The sequence below is a fragment of the Lagopus leucura genome, unplaced genomic scaffold (assembly GCF_019238085.1).
Source record: "Lagopus leucura isolate 7727_CA_CO unplaced genomic scaffold, USGS_WTPT01 153-9_obj-0_obj, whole genome shotgun sequence".
NCBI lineage: Eukaryota > Metazoa > Chordata > Aves > Galliformes > Phasianidae > Lagopus > Lagopus leucura.
This window is the reverse complement of record NW_024965534.1, coordinates 1-16,967: the sequence shown is the minus strand read 5'-3', so window position 1 is coordinate 16,967 and position 16,967 is coordinate 1. Positions and strand designations below refer to the sequence as shown.

At 56.1% G+C, this 16,967-nt stretch overlaps 1 protein-coding gene across 22 annotated transcripts in view; it reads left to right on the top strand.

The window, feature by feature from the left end:
- The window catches only part of MAPT (microtubule associated protein tau), a 36,623-nt gene extending 21,187 nt beyond the window's left edge, over positions 1-15,436 (top strand). For 4 of the 22 annotated variants that reach the window (XM_042892642.1, XM_042892641.1, XM_042892643.1 and 1 more), the window contains exons 6-16: positions 115-966; positions 3,243-3,298; positions 3,805-3,975; positions 4,995-5,127; positions 5,569-5,619; positions 6,031-6,296; positions 8,870-8,962; positions 9,111-9,203; positions 12,291-12,372; positions 12,509-12,621; positions 14,228-15,061. In XM_042892642.1, coding sequence (XP_042748576.1) covers positions 115-966; positions 3,243-3,298; positions 3,805-3,975; positions 4,995-5,127; positions 5,569-5,619; positions 6,031-6,296; positions 8,870-8,962; positions 9,111-9,203; positions 12,291-12,372; positions 12,509-12,621; positions 14,228-14,443 — 2,126 coding nt within the window. In that variant the 3' untranslated portion in view covers positions 14,444-15,061. Of the gene's footprint in view, positions 1-114; positions 967-3,242; positions 3,299-3,804; positions 3,976-4,994; positions 5,128-5,568; positions 5,620-6,030; positions 6,297-8,869; positions 8,963-9,110; positions 12,253-12,290; positions 12,375-12,508; positions 12,622-13,749; positions 13,898-14,227; positions 15,062-15,191 lie in introns of those variants that run through there. The other 18 variants (XR_006182550.1, XR_006182549.1, XM_042892645.1 and 15 more) reach the window with 18 other exon arrangements.
- The last annotated feature ends 1,531 nt before the right edge of the window (positions 15,437-16,967 follow it).

The following is a 16,967-nucleotide window of genomic DNA, read 5'->3' as shown; positions in this document are numbered from 1 at the left end:
GGGCAGCTCTTATTAATAGTACAGATCCCAAGTTTCTCTTCTACATGATGTGACTGACCACCTATCTGTGCTTGTGCTCACTGTTTGCCCGCGCTTCACACTCTGCGTCTTCAGCCCCAGGGGAGCCCAGCTCTCCAAAGCTGCAGCCTGGCCTTAAGGAGCACGTGGGAGGTGTGATGAAAAGGGGCAGCCAGCCCATGGAGCAGCTGGCTGCTGTTCCTCAGGAGCCTCTTCTGCAACAAGAAACAAAGCCTGCAGCCACAGCTCCCACCAGGATCGAGGTCACTATCCCGATACCCCTGGATATGTACCAAGATGTCCGACCAGCTGAGGACAGCAGTGAGCTGTGGGATCGTGGGGGCAGAGAAGGCATTGGTGTGGATTCAGCAATGGGAGAAGAGCTGGGTGATGTGTGCGCCGTGGGGCTGGCAGGAGCAGGTGGCACTGATGCCTCCCGTACTGCAGCTGGGCCAGCTCCGTTATATGCTGGAGCCCCACTAAAAGAAGATGCCAGCAGATGGGAAAGAGATGAGGATGAAGCTTCTCGGCAGGGTTTGCTTGGCCTGGTGGGACAGCGTGTTCCTCCAGGACCCGAAGCAACCAAAGAAGCTCTTGAAGAAGAAAGCAAGTCCAGAGATGTCCTGAGAGACACAGAGAGAGAGGCGCTCCTTGTTGAACGTGAAGCACGGAAAGCAGAAGACCAAGAGGAGAGACAGCAGTTGCAGGGGGAAGAGTCATACGCAGATGTCACCTCGTCTGAGCCTTCTGAGACCCAAACAGAAGGGGCAGGAGGGGATGCTGGGCCCTTAAAGGAAGCAGCCAAACCCCCCGTTGGGTTAAAGGATGGCAGGGAAGACAGAGATGCTGCCGTGGAAGAGGCAGAGCTGGGTGCAGAAGGGTGCAGGACGCCCAAGAAGAAGCCTGGTGCTGCAGATAAAGCAGTCAGTCGAGTTCCTCTCCTGAAAGGTGTGTGCACCGTTTGCCTGCCTGGAGCTCACACTGCTGGTGCATTGCTCACCACGAGGCTGCTTGAAGCAGCACTTCAGCTTGCTGCCTCCTCCTGAATTGCAGTGCTTGGGACATGGCCTGGACCTTTGCTGTGAACTGATCTACAAAGCTCTGCTGCTTCCCCCTCTCCCTCCTTTAATCTTGGATGTCTTGGCATCATTGCCAGACCCCCATGCTTTGGTTTTGCATCCCTTGCATGGTGCTGGCGTGTTCCCAATCATGCTTTCCTTTTTTTTTTTTTTCAGTTAAAATTCCTTTGGATCTTTGGGCTCCTTTACTCACACCTGGCAGCTTCCCAGAGAAGACAAATTCTGGCTGGGTGTTGTGGCATGTTGGATTGGGGCTAACCCAGCACGCTGCAGCTTGTCCCAGCGGGGCACTGCCACCTGGTTTGCATGTGTCCACTATCCAGTCCAATAACTCCTTGTATCAGCTTTCCTAGAGAGGAGGGAGGAGGGAAAAACGTAAGGGAGGTGGCAGTTCAGACCGAGGGAAAAGTCCCACGTGGGTCCTTTGCAGAGCACAGCTGAGGCTCTTACACGGCATCGTGCTTTGATCCCAGCTCTGGATCTGCAGGTGCTCTGATGCAATGGCTGTGTTTTGTGTTCTGCAGGGTGCTCTGTGTGTGGAGGCTCTTGGGCACAGCGCTGTGCGTGTGTCTGGGCTGGAAATCCTCCTCTGTGAGCACCTGGGCAGTCAGAGCCCAGGGTGCTGTTTGTGCAGCAGGTCTCAGTTCTGGCTGTGAAGGGTTGAGCTCTTCCTTCAAAGCATGAGCATCCCTGCTGGCAGAGCAGCTCTTAGACCTCTTCCTTCTCCAAGAAGGAGCTGCAGTTTCCAGGGACCCAGGAACATCTCAGAGGAATCTGCTCAGTGCAGAAGTGCAGGCTGCGCAGCAAATGGTGCTGCAGGACGCACAGCAAAACCTGCTGGTCTCTTGCCATGTTGTCCCACTTTGTGCTGTCAGGGCTGGCCTGGGGAGGAGCTCTGCCTTTCAGCCCACTGCCACGTCCCCAAACCTGGCATGGCTGCTTCCATTAACCTGGAAATCCTGCTCACCACTCCCCTCCTCTCTGGTTTGCAGCAGAGAGAAACGCGCTCTTTGCTGCATGGGGTCAATGAGGAAATTGCTGATGTAGCTTTTCCCCTCGGAGCCAAAGCTCATCACACATTTCTTATTGTTTACTACCTGAGAAGGCATCAGAAAGCTTTGCACACGTGCTGCAGGGCATCAGCATGGCTTGCTGTTGCTGTCATCAGAGTCTGAAACCAATCGTGGGCTGGGGCTGCCTTGCCCAGGGTCACCCAGCTTCTGACTCAACAGAAGGAATTTCTTTAATTAATTCATTAACGAGCTTTTTCCTTCAAAGACTGAGACACTTTGTAGTCTCTGCAGCAGCTCTGGGGCTGTTGGGGTCGGGTCAGAGGCATCGGTGCTGCATTCATGGCATCACACATGGGCTGACCATTGGGTTTCCAAACACTGGGGTGAAGATCAGAAGCTTCTCCTCCCAGATTAGGAAGGAATTAGCTGAGGGCTCAAAGCAGGGCCTTTGTAATGAGTGCCTGACAGTACCAACGTTTCTTCCTCTCAGCTTCTCATCTCATTAGTACTGCAGCCTGAAATATTGCGAGGGCCACCGTGTGCTTGATGTGAATCAAACAGGACAGTGGCTCAGCGTTAAGAGCCTGCAGAGCCTGAGCCAGACGGAGGGCGCACTGCTGGGATGCGGTGTCAGGAGGGATGGGAAGTAAACTGCAAAGTTAACACACTGGAGAAGAGATTTCAGACAGACCTTGGGCTCCCTGGTGCCGGTCGGTTGGGGCATCCTTTGGTTTCAGTGTGTATATACCTAACTGTTAGAACCACACAGGTTTTATTAAACAGACTCACATTGGGCTCAGAGAGTGCAGTTCTATCCTGAACTGAACCATTGCTGCTGGAACTGAGTGCAAATGTGTGCAAATGGGCTCACACAGACCTGGCGTGTGTCCGATGCTCCAGCAGTGACTGATGTTGCTTGTGCACAGGATCATCTGTTAACCCAGGAGGAATGTGCTTAGATGTGTTTTGCCAAGAAATGGGGGGTTTTCTCGTGTTTTTAAGAGCAGCATCTGATCTCAGCTAGAGGGAAGGCGTAGCAGCAGCTCAGCATGCATGTTACTGTAGCTCAGGCACTGTCAGCTGTGCATTTCACCCATCCCTCAAAGTGTAACTGTGTGTTTCCATTTGTCAGCTCGTATTGATAGCAAAGACAAGGAAGGGGCTGAAACTGATGAAAAGAAACCGAAGGTAAGCAAAGGAGGAGAACCAGAGGTGATCCCCACCTGCCCACGTGGGCTGTGCTCATTCCTAACTCCTGCTTTAGGAGTCCTTGCCATTACCCTCCATTCTTCAGCCTTGTTTTTTGTTTTCCTCTCCCCGTGCCCTGGTTTGGATGGTGCAATCAAATGTAGAATGCAGATGGTGGCTTTGTATGGGTGGATCTATGTGATATTCTCAGTCAGAAAGCAGAAGAGTGGCTTTGGTGGGGCAAACTGGTGCAGAAGCAAACTCCAGGCTGTCGTTGGGTGTCTCACAGCTCTGCTGGTGGAGCCTTAGGATGCCAGCAGTGCCCCAGGGCCCACAGCCCTCACCCAACTCTGTGCTGCAGAGGGCAGAACCTCTCCACTGCCTTTTTCAAGTCTGCTTCCACATTGCACCCTCTAATCCTCTGTAATGTTGGTTATCCCTTTTGTTCCCCTCCCATACTGATTTTGGTTTTGTTGTTCCGATTTTATTTTCTTTCCATGTGTAAGAAATCCTCACCTTCCACTGCCAAACCCCCAAGCGATAGAGCCTCCATCCCTCCCCACCGACACACCTCCTCTAGCACAGCCCCTCCGAAATCTCCCTCCAGCCCTGCATCCACCTCTAAACGAGTCACACCCCGACCTGCCAGTACAGGAACGCATGAAACAAAGGCCAAGGTAAGGAAATGGGATGTGAGAGAGGCAAAGCTGCCTTGGAGAACAGCATAAGGCAGCGCTGGCAGCGCTTGCTGGGCTGAAGCACCACGTGTCACTCAGAGAGGGGGGTCACAGAATGATAGCATGGCCTGGGTTGCAAAGGACCACAATGATCATTCAGTTCCAACCCCTATGCTGTGTGCAGGTCACCAACCAGCAGCCCAGGCTGCCCAGAGCCACATCCAGCCTGGCCTTGAACGCCTGCAGGGATGGGGCATCCACAGTGCTGTGGGATGTGCTTCTCTGCACGGCAGTTTTTGGAGCAGCTGTGTCAGTCTCATGGCCCCTTGCTCTGCTTTAGAGCATCTCACGTGCTGCAGGGCTTACCTGGTCTCTCTGAAACGTTTCTGAGTCCCTTTGTGTTCTTTCATACCCTTTGCTCTGCAGCTTTAAGCTGCATTTTATGGCTGTGTAGAACACGGCAGCTGCATTGGTTGTGTGCAGAGCTGCATCTGCCAGGTGGATGTGAAAATCACACACTTCTGTGGCTCGTTCTGCTGGGGGGGTTTCCCTCGGTGGCGCTCAGTCACACAGATACAGCTGTGCTGAGGGAGAGAGCAGAGGCTGCAGCTCTGGATAAGAGGATGCAGTGTGGCTGTGATGGTTCCCTGCAGCCCTGGGACCCATCAGCTCTTAAGATCCCCGCTGCACGTTTTCAGCTTTGTCACACAGAGCAGCATCAGAGCACAGCTTGAAAGCAGATGTGTTGGTTTATAGACCTGGGAGGGCTTTTCTGCAGGATCCCCAGGCAGTCGATGGCACGCTGCTGTTTACATACCCTTGCAGATGCTGTGTGGGTGCATACGGGAGGGAGGACAAAGGAAATGTCTGTGTTTGGGGTCTGGCTCTGCTTCGTGGATGGAGCCTCTGTTGTGCAATCAAAGAGCGGCTTTATTTCCCATTGGGACAGCAAAACAAGAGGGGGAAAAAAAAAAAGAAAAGGGAAAGAAATGGAACCTTTTGCCTTTGTGTCCCTGCAGGGCCAGGAGATGAGGGGTGGCACCAAGCCGGCCACGCCGCGCTCTGCAGCCGGGCAGGCACAGAGGAACGCCAGCAACGCCACCCGCATCCCAGCCAAAACCCCCACGGCCCCCAAGACCCCTCCTGGCTCTGGTAAGTGTGGGGCTGTGCCTCCGTGCAGGGCTGTGGGGCAGGGAGCTTTGCACCGTCAGGGTGGTGCTGCTGCTTTATGTGCTCTGTTGGTAACACAGCAGGGAGGAGGTGGCGCTCGCTTCGTCCCGCTGGGATTTCCTCCAATTTGGAAGATTTAACCAGCTTCATTTTTTTTTGTTTTAATCCATCTCTCCCTTTTCTCTTGACGATGTTTCCCAAAGACCTGGGGGTGCGAGGATCAATTCTTCAATTGCAGGAATTGAGATTATAGCCCGTAATTCCCAGGAGCAAAGCCCAGGAAGCGCCCAGCGTTGGGGATTTCCATTTCAGCGGTGCATTTTCTGAATATGTGCATTTTTTCATACTTATCAGAGCTGCGTTAAATCCTTCCATCAATGAAGTTTCTGTCCTTATTAAGCACCTCTCTCATTCATTAAACAGGCAGAAAGGAGCAGAAAAAGCCACCCCCCGCAGCAGCGAAGTCTGAGAAAGGTGATGTTTAAGGATCTTCTTTTATTTGTTAAGGTGGGGACGGTTCTGAGCTGCTCAGTGATCTGAGCTTTATTTAATTATGCAAAACAACGCGGTGAAAACGCTTCCAAACCCCAAAGAGGAGAGCGGGTTCCTCTCAGTGCCTTTTGTTTGTAGTTTTTCATGCGTGCTGATGTCGGGCTGGGGCACCTTAGCAGTCATCCAGACAATAAAGAACTCCTTTCTTTGGAGCTGCTGGGAGGCTGCTTTCAACCTCAGCTTTGGCTCCAGCACCCGATGGGTGTCTGTCCCATCCTGGCGGGAGCTGACGGGGGGCTGTGGGAGCTGCAGGCCACCCCCAGCAGGCAGGCAGGTCTGCGTGCCTTGCGCTCGCCCTGCGCTCACCTCGCTGCGTCTGCCTGCCTTCTCCAGGTGAGCAGCCCAAGTCTGGAGACAGAAGCGGTTACAGCAGTCCCGGCTCCCCCGGGACTCCAGGCAGCCGTTCCCGCACTCCTTCTCTGCCCACCCCACCAGCCAGGGAGCCCAAGAAGGTGGCTGTGGTTCGCACGCCTCCCAAATCGCCCGCGTCTGCCAAGAGCCGCGTGCAGCCCTCGGCGGCTCCGATGCCCGACCTGAAAAACGTCAAATCCAAAATCGGCTCCACCGAAAACCTGAAGCACCAACCTGGAGGTGGCAAGGTAAAGCTGGGCTCTGCTCTGTGCGGGGATGGGGGGTGCCGAGGGGCTGAGCCCGACCTGGAGCAGCAGCACCCAGCTGGGGCTGCAGGCACGGCTCCGGGCAGCTGGGCTTCGGCTGATGGGCAGCTTGATGTCCAGTGTTGGAGGTTTTTCGGGCTGGTTGGCTTTCAGTTGTCCTGAAATTGCCTGGCTTAGTGCAGCTGAACCACGGGGAGGGCTGCTCGTGGCCGTGGGGTGGCCTGGCCTGCAGTGGCTGCTGGGGGTGAAGCTGCCTTGTGGTGTCCTGTTAGGGAGAGCTTTAGAGGGAGAGTTGGGACCTGCAGCCCTAAGGAGTCCCAGGATCAGGGCTGTGTTTCTGAATGCTGCTGTGTGATCTGGGACAGTCACTTCTGTGAGAGGATGGCGGCCTCCTGCAGGGACCCCAGGCAACCCATGTGGAGGGAATTGCAGCCTCGTGGCAGGGCAGAGAGCTTTGGGCGTGCTGGGCTGTTCTCAAAACACAACCAGTGCAAGGACTGGGATCCTGCTGGGGTCCTCCTGCTGCCACCAGCTCTGAGGTGACCCCAGTCCTGCTGGGACTGAGCTGGATCTGCTGGTGTTGCAAGTAGATTCAGGTTTGGAACTGATGAGAGAAGCAGTGCAGAAGCTGAGCAGGTTGGGGTTTCGGGATCCACTTTGACTGGTGGGGTTTTGCATTGCATTCTGCAGCCAGCTGCGGTTGCTGCGGTGGAGCAGCGTGGCACAGCCACATCTGGTGGCAGTGTCAGTTTGAGGACCACCAGTGCTTTTCTGAGAGGGCAGCAAAGAGAGCTGTGTGCTTTGAGTGCTTGGGAAATAGGGCGTCGTGGTGGATTTTGCAAGCTCTGCAGAGGAGAATTCTGCCAAAAGAGCCCGAGCTGGGTGAAGAGTGCTCCAGAGCAGCAGAATGCAGCCACACAGCTGCAGCAGTGCAGTGCTCTGTGCCTCTGTGCTGTGTGGATGCGTCCTGTGGCTTTTATGGGATGCCCCTCACTGCACGGCAGGAGGCCTGAGGGCAGCTGGTGGCTGTCACACAGATATTGAGTGACAGAGCTGCACGTGTGGCAGTGAGCACAGCTGGGCTCACTGTGTGTGTGCTTGCCTGCCCAGCAGAGCATCGCTGCCTCGTCTGCAGCCATCGTGCAACAGAGCCGTGAGAAACCTCCAGGCGTGGTGCATGCTGTTGTGTGCAAGCTGCTGGCTCTGAGCGTGTGACTTCGGTGTGGGGAAGGCTTTGGGGTGGCTTCTTTTCACCACCCTCAGCTGCACTTGTGCTTTTCCTTTTCTCTCTGCACGTCTGGTTTGTGCTGCACTGCAAAGGGCCGCTCCTCGCCAGCAGCTCTGCGCTGTCTGAGCGCCGCTCTGGTTGTTGGTTCGCTGCCTTCGCTAAACGCAGACAGGCCAAACCGTGCCCTGATTTGCAGAATTAATTGCTGTGAACCTGAAAAGCAGTGCTGGAGGGCTGTGGCTCCTGGTGCTGGAGAGCCGTGGTGCAGCAAGCTCTGCTGGCAGCAGCGGGCAGCACTTGCTGAAATGGGAAGGTTGGGTGCCCAGGGTGCCACCTCACCACGGTGGGGATCTGGTCATGCAGAGGCTGCGGGTGCGGTGCTCTCCTGCAGGATGCTGTGCCTCCTTCCCTCTGGGGAGCGTTGTGCTTCTGGTGGCCTTTCTTCAGAGGGAGCTGAGGCACTGTGTGCCCCCGCTGGTGTTTGCCTTTGGTTCAGGTCTTCATTCAATCCGGTCCACGCAGGGGAGGGAGCAGGCACTGCGTTCAGCTGTGGGATAGTGCATGGGGTCGTTCAGCAGAGCTGCCCTTGCAGCGGGTTCTTGCAGACGGGCTTTGGGGTGGGGAGTGAAGTTAGCATGGCACGTGGCTCCAGGATTACAGCATCTCTCCCTCTGGAGGTGGTGTGAGCAGTGCAGGCCGGCAGCCGCCCCAGGGCTCGGTTGGGGCTGTGCTTCCATCCCACCTGCACACGGGTTACGAAAACTGCAGTCCTGGCACTGCATCCCGGGCACAACGGCTTCTTCCCTCTGCATCTGCAGAAGGAGTTGGAGCCCAACCCCACGCTGAGCTCATCATGCTGGGCACACTGCCGCTCTGCTGCAGCCCGTGGCTTCACTTGGAGCTGCTGGACCCCGAGGCCGGGCAGAGCTGTGTGTGCTGGCACAGGGCTGAGCAGGGGGGGTCTCTCGGCCCCATCCTTCCTCCCAGCCCACCCCGGTGGTGCAGCTCTGCAGGTGCTGTCTCAGAGCAGCAGTGCTTTCCAGCATGTCTGCTGTCCCCCCTTCTGTTCAGTGGAAGCAGACGGGCAGCTGGCTTCCTTGCTGGTGTTTCTGGCATGGAAACCAGGGCTGCCTTGCTAGGCAGATCTCATCCAGCTCAATCTAGAGCTCACCCACCTCCATCTTCAGCTTCCAACCCTGGAGCAGCAAGCCAGAGGTCCTCCTTTGCTCTTGGCCCTGGCAGGCAGGCTCCTGGCGTTGGTGATATTTCGCATGGTCAAGCTGCAGATGATCATGTTGTTTCTCACACTCTTTTCTGGCTACCAAAGGTGCAGATTATTAATAAGAAGCTGGACTTTAGCAGCGTTCAATCCAAGTGTGGCTCAAAGGATAATATCAAACACATCCCAGGAGGAGGCAGTGTGAGTACCTTCACACTTTCAATGCACTGTAATGGTTCTTAATGATAAGTGGCATGTTGTGTACGCTGAACCACCAATGCTGTCTGCAGCTCCCGTGCCGTCAGATAGCAATTGGTGACATGCAATGACTCTTTTCTGGCTACCAAAGGTGCAGATTGTTAATCAGAAGTTGGACTTTAGCAGCGTTCAATCCAGGTGTGGCTCAAAGGATAATATCAAACACATCCCGGGAGGAGGCAGTGTGAGTACCTTCACACTTTGAGCGCGCTGTGGTCCCCCCCCCGTAGTGGCATGTTGTATAACACCAAGCACCAATGCTATTTGCAGCAGCGCTGCTGTCAGATAGCAATTGGTGACGTGCTGTCGTTTAACCCATTAACCCAGAAGACGTGGGTAGAGGAGCCCTAACGAGTCCTTTTCCGTGCCTGACGTGGGCAGAGCTAACTGAGCCGCGTGCAAACCGTGTCTGTAACAAAACATCTCTTAACCTGAGGCTTTGTGCTGCCTGCGAGGCTCGGGCCCCTGCACACAGTGCAGTCAGTGATAGATGTAAAAGCAAATGCAGCCCTCGTTGCTTACTGTACTGCTGAGGTGCACGTGGCCCTGCACAGCACGTAGAAGCGAGGTTCCTGGCCTTTCCCATCAGGCAAGTATGATCCATGTGAATATCAAGCTTCTCCTCGTGTCCACTGTGTGTGTTGGTGCCCGTGGGGGCTGAGCCTGAAGTGATACTGAGCAAACGGATTGCAACGTGGGCATTTCCAGCCATTCCCTGACCTGTAACCACGCTCAGCTTCCAGGTGCTGTGCCAGAAAGCTGGAGGGGCTCTGCAGGGTTGGTGGATTTTGCACCGTCTGCTCTGGAGGCAGAGTTTGGGTCTGGGAATGGTGGTGGGCAAAGGGAGGAGCATCACTGAGACCCCAAACAGTGCAGCCCTGGGGCTGTGCCCGCTCTGTGCCCATCTGTGGAAGCCTCCTGGTGCCCTCAGATGTTCCCCATGGGTTTCCTCTGTGCTGTTTTTGATCTCTGGATGCCCTCCCTGAGAAACCGAGCATCGCAGAGGGCTCGGCACATAAAGGATGTAACTGGGTTTGCCACCTTGGTCTTAAATCTGATGTAATTCCACGTTTATTCGCACACCAGAGGAGCTGCTTTGCAGAGGTCAGGCCTCTGTGAGACACGTTCCCTGCTGCTTTTGCCATGTCTTAAACCCAAGCCCTGCCCTGGCTGCGCTGCCTGCTGCGCTGTTAGGCCAGGAGCTGATGTGTGCCACGCATCGTCGTGCTGGCAGCAGAGCTCAGCACACACTGAGCAGGCACTGAAAGCTGCAGCAGGTGAAGAATGCCCTGCATTTTAAGGTAGAGATCATCATCCTGTGCCTTGGGGCTCCTCTGACTGGGGAGCAACGAGAAGCCACTGGGGTGCAATGCAGCTGTGCCTTAATCCTCTGCAGCACAGTCAGCAGTGACTGCCTGCATAGCCACGCTGCTCCAAGGCAAAGACAGTGACCTGGGGGCAGATGTAATAACCTGGGGGCAGATACAGAACCTGGGGGCAGATACAGAACCTGGGGTCAGATAGAGTAACCTGGGGGCAGATACAGTGACTTGGGGGCAGATACAGAACCTGGGCTCAGTGCCTTTCTCATGGCAGTGCTCTGACACAGCGATGCTTTAGGCAGAAGCTGACCTACGCATTGCTGATGCTGAGATGGGATCCCCAGGTCTCTGGCACTGATTTCCCAGGCAAACAACTCTGTGCCTGTTTGCCTTCCTTGTTGCTCCCCAGCAGGATAACAAATTGTTCAGTGAGTCTTGTCTGTAAAAACACTGAGCTGGAAGGAGAGCAGGAAGGACTCAGCGATGGGTCTCTTGCTGTGGAAATGGGAGGTCTCTCACAGCCGGGTCCTGCAGCGGGGCACACTGGGGTTAGAAGGGCACAGCTCTGTCCTCCCACCTCCTGTTTGTGCCTTCTGAAGAGCCCGGCTCTCCTCCTGCTCAGTGCATTCCGTGTGACCTCTCCCCATCCCTGTCTTCACATCTGTCCCTGCTGTGTGCTCTCAGCCCCTGCGGTTGCTGTTCTCCCCGTCCCTCTGTCCCCACTCTCCGTGCGATGTCCTGTCGGTGTGTCTGACCATCAGAGGTGGGGCTGACCCACGTGTTTGACATCCAGCCTTACTGCAGGTCCAGGCTCAGCCCTCGAGCCCTGCAGCGCCTGCTGGCACCGGGCCTTGCTGCCTTGCTGCGCTCCCACACCTTTCCCTGGCTGCGGAGCGGAGCTGGGGGGCGATGCTGTGTGCACAGCCCCGCTGCCACCTGTGGCTCTGAGGGTCAGGATGGGCTGCCGGGCACGGGGCCACGCGAGGTTTGGTGCATGCAGGGCATTGCAGGCAGCACGGGGCGCTGCTCCCGGCGCTGCAGGGAGGCGATGAAGCTCCAGCTGTGAGTGCTGATGGAGGGGCTGCTCAGCAGGCACACAGAGAGCAGCACCCGCTGCCCTGCAGCTCCCAGGGCTGCCCGGTTCCTGGGGGTGCGAGCCCAATCGCAGGGCGCTGGGGATGCAGCGACGTTCTGTCCCCTCTGTCCCCTCTGTCCCGGTGTCGCTGCTGTGTGTTTGCCCTGCTTTGCCCTCCCCGAGGCTCTCAGCCCTCCCTGTTCTCCACTGCCCGCATCCCCCCTGTGTTTGTGTGCATCTGGGGCTGCGCGTCCGGGGTGCAGCAACGCCAGGATGTGCCCTCGTGCTTCAGTGTGCTCCAACTCCCGCTTAGGTTCCATGCTATGAACTCCCACCGGATCTTTAGGCTTTATTTCTCTTTATTTTTTGACCCTCTGTAGCTCCATGACAGCCTTGTTGTTGTTGTTGTTTTTCAGAAATGCGTATTTTTTTGGTCACTCTTGTATCCAAGTTCTGTGCACATTGATCATTTCTGTTCTTTCAGTTTTTGTGGACATAAGCTTTATGTTTTACACCAGAAAAGGTATTTATTTTTTACGTTTTTTTTTCTCTCTGGTATATCTCCTCCTTTCGGATGATGTGTATGCAAATCTTAATTAATTACCACTCCACTTTCTCACTTAAAGCACTTTAAATTTGCCTCTCCTTCCCCCCTCTGCGGAGAGGCGGTCTCATGCATGCTGATGTGATAAGAGAGGCTCCTGCACACGGGCATTAATGACCTCCCATCTCTCATGACCGTTTCATTTATCTCATTAATCCTCCTGGGGTGTGAGCTGCTCCTTTCCCTCCAATCCAGATCAGGTGCTGCCGTGTCGTGCTCCCCCCCCCCCCCCTTTCTCTCACCTCCTTCTCCTCTCTCCCACATGGGCAGGTTCAAATTGTTTACAAGCCGGTGGACCTGAGCCACGTCACATCCAAATGCGGTTCCCTGGGCAACATCCATCACAAACCAGGTACCAACATCTGCACGGCTGCGATGGGGGGATTTTGGGGTCGGGGGGGGGGGGGGGTGGGGAGGCTCGTGGCAGCACATTGCTGCAGGGGAGCTGTTTGCTTGGCTCTGACCCCTGCGCTGCTCTCCTCTCGCAGGTGGTGGCCAAGTGGAGGTGAAATCTGAGAAACTGGACTTCAAAGATAAGGTGCAATCTAAAATCGGGTCCTTAGATAACATCAGCCACGTTCCTGGAGGAGGAAATAAAAAGGTAAAGGAGGGCAGGGCTGCTGTCCTGTGTGCGTGTGAGCCTTGGAGGGGGGGGGGGGGCAAGCAAAGAGCAACTGGAGTGGGCTCAGGGAAGGTGCTGCTCACCGGGCTCAGCCTCAGCCTCCTCTCCAGCACCCCTCTGCTCGCCAGGCAGCGCTGTGCCCCACTGCAGGCATTGCTGCCCACATCCTGGGGGGGGGGGGGATGCTTTGTACCCCCGTCCTCCTGAGCTCCCCCCTGTGTGGAGCTGAGGGCTGCGCAGACCAACCCTGGGCTGTCGGTTGGAGCTGTGAAGCTGCGCTCTGTGCATCTCCAGGCCGGCCTGGATGAGTGTGAATGTGGGTGATGCCCTCTGCTGTGGTTTCCTGCTTTTCCTGCTGTTCTGTGGAGAGGTTTGTGTCTCCAGCTTTCGCTGTACGGGATGCTGCTGTCAGCATCTGCTTTCATGCCAGGTGGTGCCAGTGGCGCAGCACAAAGCTGGCGCAAGGGCTGCTCTCCAGTGAAAGTGGAACACTGGGCTGAGCTTTAATTAGAAAGTGGAGCATTGGGCTGAGCTTTAATCAGCATCCATCGCTGCAGGATGCTGAGCTCTGTACCTCAGCCTCCCCAGCGAAGCTCAGTGGTGTGGGGAGGTGGAAATGGGGATCCAAGGCTGGGTGGCGCCGCGCTGCATCGCCCTGAGTGCCAGCAGGGCTCAGCACGGGGCTGGGGCTGCAGCCTGGGGACACAACACACAGGGTTGAATTCCCAAAGGGAAAGGTGCTTCTCCTCTTGCTGCTCTCTCCAAGCACTCTTTTCTCACTGGGAAGGGACAGCTCTGTTTCAGCTCTTCCCCTGCTCCGGATCGCTGCCTTCCTTACCCTTCTCTCACTGCTCCACGCATCAGACTGCCCTGTGCTTCTCGTCATTTTTATTCTCACAACGCTGGGTTTCCAGATCTTCTTTTTTCTCCCTTATTTTCTATTTCTTTTCCTTACTTTTTTTTTTTTTTTTTTTTTTTTTTAAATCTTTTTCCTGCTGGTTGACGTTTATCGGATCTCGTTGGTTTTTGTTTTGTGTTTTTTGTCTTTTTAATTGCTGATGCGTTTTTTGCACCCCGCCGCCTTGGGTTGGGTTTCTTCACCTGTAGAGAGAGAAAGGCAAGGAAGACAAGAGCCGGTGCCAGGCTGCTCGGACCCCGAGCCCAGACCCCGCTGGGCTCCAGGCCCTGGTGCTGGAGCCACCCACCCCCCCGGAGAGGCAGCCCCCAGCCCCACATTCAGCTGGGGAGGGCACCAGTAAGTAGCAAACCCAGTCCGCTTCCCCTCCCCAGCCCTGGAAGCTGGAGGGAAGGGCAGCTGCGTGCCGCACGGGCGTCCCACCTCCACGACCCCCAGCTGGGGTGCAGGAGCAGCCGTGGTGGTGCCTTGGGATGGAGCTGCAGCATCCCAGGCGTGCTGCCGTTCCCAGGGATGCAGGGGGCCGAGGCCGAGGCTGCGTGGAGCAGCGCAATGCCGCCTCTCGGCCACCTCCTCCCCGCACAGCCCGGCTGATGCCCGCAGGTAACACAGCCCCTATGGGATCCCCCCCCCCCCTCCCCAGCTGACGGGGCTCCGCTCTCGTTGCAGATCGAGACTCATAAGCTGACTTTCCGTGAGAACGCCAAAGCCAAGACCGACCACGGCGCCGAAATCGTCTACAAATCCCCCACCATCTCTGGAGACGCCTCTCCGCGCCGCCTCAGCAACGTCTCCTCCACCGGCAGCATCAACATGGTGGACTCCCCCCAGCTCGCCACGTTAGCCGACGAAGTGTCCGCCTCGCTGGCCAAGCAGGGCTTGTGATGGGGCACAGCATCACCGTGGGAGAGAGAGAGAGAGAAGATGAGGGGGGAAAAATACAAACAAAGCAAAAAAGAAAAGAAAAAAAACAAGAAACACGAATAATAATAATCTGGCCTTCTTCCTCTGTTCCTTTTACAGCTGCTTCCCCATCCCCTACTCGGTTAATGATTTAACCTGCTTTTACTGTTCATTCAGCTCTAGCTCCAGGACTTCACAATCAGTGACACTTTGAGGTACAGAACCTCCTCTCCCCCCCGTCCCACCCCCCCCCCCATCCCTGCAGGGCAGCAGGCAGAGCAGACCCCCGCTCTGCAGAGCCCCACTGCTCTGCCTGGGACCCCCCCCCGCACCCCCACCATCCATTTGCCTGCTGATTCAGAAGAAACCTTTTGTTTTCACCTCTGAGAGCCGAGATGTTCGAAGCAAACTAAGAACCGCCAGGCATCCCCGGCAGGGCAGCAGGGGGTTCCCCTCCGTGGCTGTGCCCAGCGGATGATTGATCAATTCGAGGCTTTTCCCCCTTTTCCCTCGGCAGCCCCTCGTGTCGTAGAGTAGATTTGTCTGTATATGCTTGGACCGTGCCAGGGTGGTTGTTTTCATAAACGAGCATGTGTTTAATGATGCTGTCAGTGAGTGGTTGGCGCTGCACCGCATGTCGGGGACGGCGCCCGGAGGTGGGCGCAGCGGTAACACCTGGGGGTTGCGATGGCTTTTTGTTGTTTTGTTTTGTTTTTCCTTCCTTTGCAAGGTCAGCTCAGAGCTCACAGAAGCGGCAGCTCCGCGGCTCTGCTGCGCTCGTGTGGTGGCAGCAGGAGGAGGAGGAGGAGGAGGAGGAGAGGAAGGTGCAATGGCGGTGGTGGTGGTGGCCATCCCAGTGCTGAGCGCGGTGCCCTCCTGGGCTGCAGCACCCCATAGCACCCCATAGCAGCCCATGGCACCCTGTGGCACCCCAGGGCACCCTGTGGCACCTCATAGTACCCTATGGTACCCCATGCACCCTGTGGCACCCCATGGCACCCTATGGTACCCCATGGCAGCCCATAGCACCCCATGGCACCCTATGGCACCCCAGGGCACCCTGTAGCACCTCATAGTACCCCATGGCACCCCATGGCACCCTATGGCACCCCATAGCACCCCATGGCACCCTATGCTACCCCATGGCAGCCCATAGCACCCCGTGGCACCTTATGGTACCCCATAGCACCCCATGGCACCCTATGGTACCCCATGGCACCCTATGGTACCCCATGGCAGCCCATAGCACCCCATGGCACCTTATGGTACCCCATAGCACCCCATGGCACCCTATGGTACCACATGGCAGCCCATGGCACTGTGTGCCTCCCCTGCCCCCAGCACCACGCAGAGCCCCTTTGTTCCTTCACTGCCGTTGTTCCCATGCCAATGGGGGTTTGGGGCAGTGCTGCACCCATCCCCTTCTCCCCTCCTTCCCCCACCCCGTGCCCACTCCTTCACCAACCAAAGAGGCCGAGGTGCTGCTGGAGCAGCTCCACACCGCCCTTTCCCCCCCCCCCCCCCCCCCCCAAGGACCGGTGGTGGGGGGGGGGGGGGGGGCGGGCATCCATAGGGCTGCACTGAGGGCTGTGAGCTCCCAGGAGGGGCACTGGGGTGCTGGGGATGCTCGGGCCGAGGTGCCAGATGGAGCCATCACCCCCCTTTCCTGGGTGCTGCTGGAGCCACATTGGGACCTGGGTTGGGAGGGGGGGCTGCGTGGTGTTGGGCTGAGGGCTGGGGGCTCCCATTCGTGGGGCGCAGCACAGAGGGGTGACAGCGGTGCTGGAACACGAGCAGCCAGAGCCTCCGCAGCCCCCACCGCCCTCAGCCTTCCCCCCTTTCCCTCCCCACATCTGATGGGGCCGATGAGGGTCCAAACCACAGCGGGAGCCTCAGGGTGGGGAGTTGGGGGGCTGGGGGGGGGGCGGAGGTCTGATCTCGGTGTACCATCCTAGCTTAGCTGCCTGTCTGTGCGTGTCCATGGTGTCCATGGTGTCCTCGTGTCCAACAACTGATTTCCACTGTTGCCGTAAAAGTGAATTTGGAAATAATAAAAACCAAAACCCCACGACTGAGCAAAGCCGCCTCTGCTGCCCTCTGCGCCGGCGCGCGCCGCCCGGCCCCCAACACAGACGCTCTCTTTGCAGAGGATATTTCTGTTTTAATTGATTTTTTCTTTTTTTCTTTTTTTTTTTCCGATTTTTTTTTAATTAATTTTTTTTTCCTTTTTTTTATAAGCACATCTCTGTGCTTCGCCAACAGAATCGAGACATGAACAAAGATCGGCTTCTCGGAAAGAAAAGCATTTTGTTTCTCTATAGAACAAGGACATGACAACAGCTCAAAGCAGGAAAAGAAAATATTTACAAAATACGACGTTTTGGGGGGGTTGTTTTTTTGTTTTTTTTTCTCTTTTTTTCCTTTTTTTTTCCTTTTTCCTGTGGTTTTTATAACGCTAAAAGGGGTCGTTCGGAATTTTCAACCTCATAAATAGAAAAGCATTTAA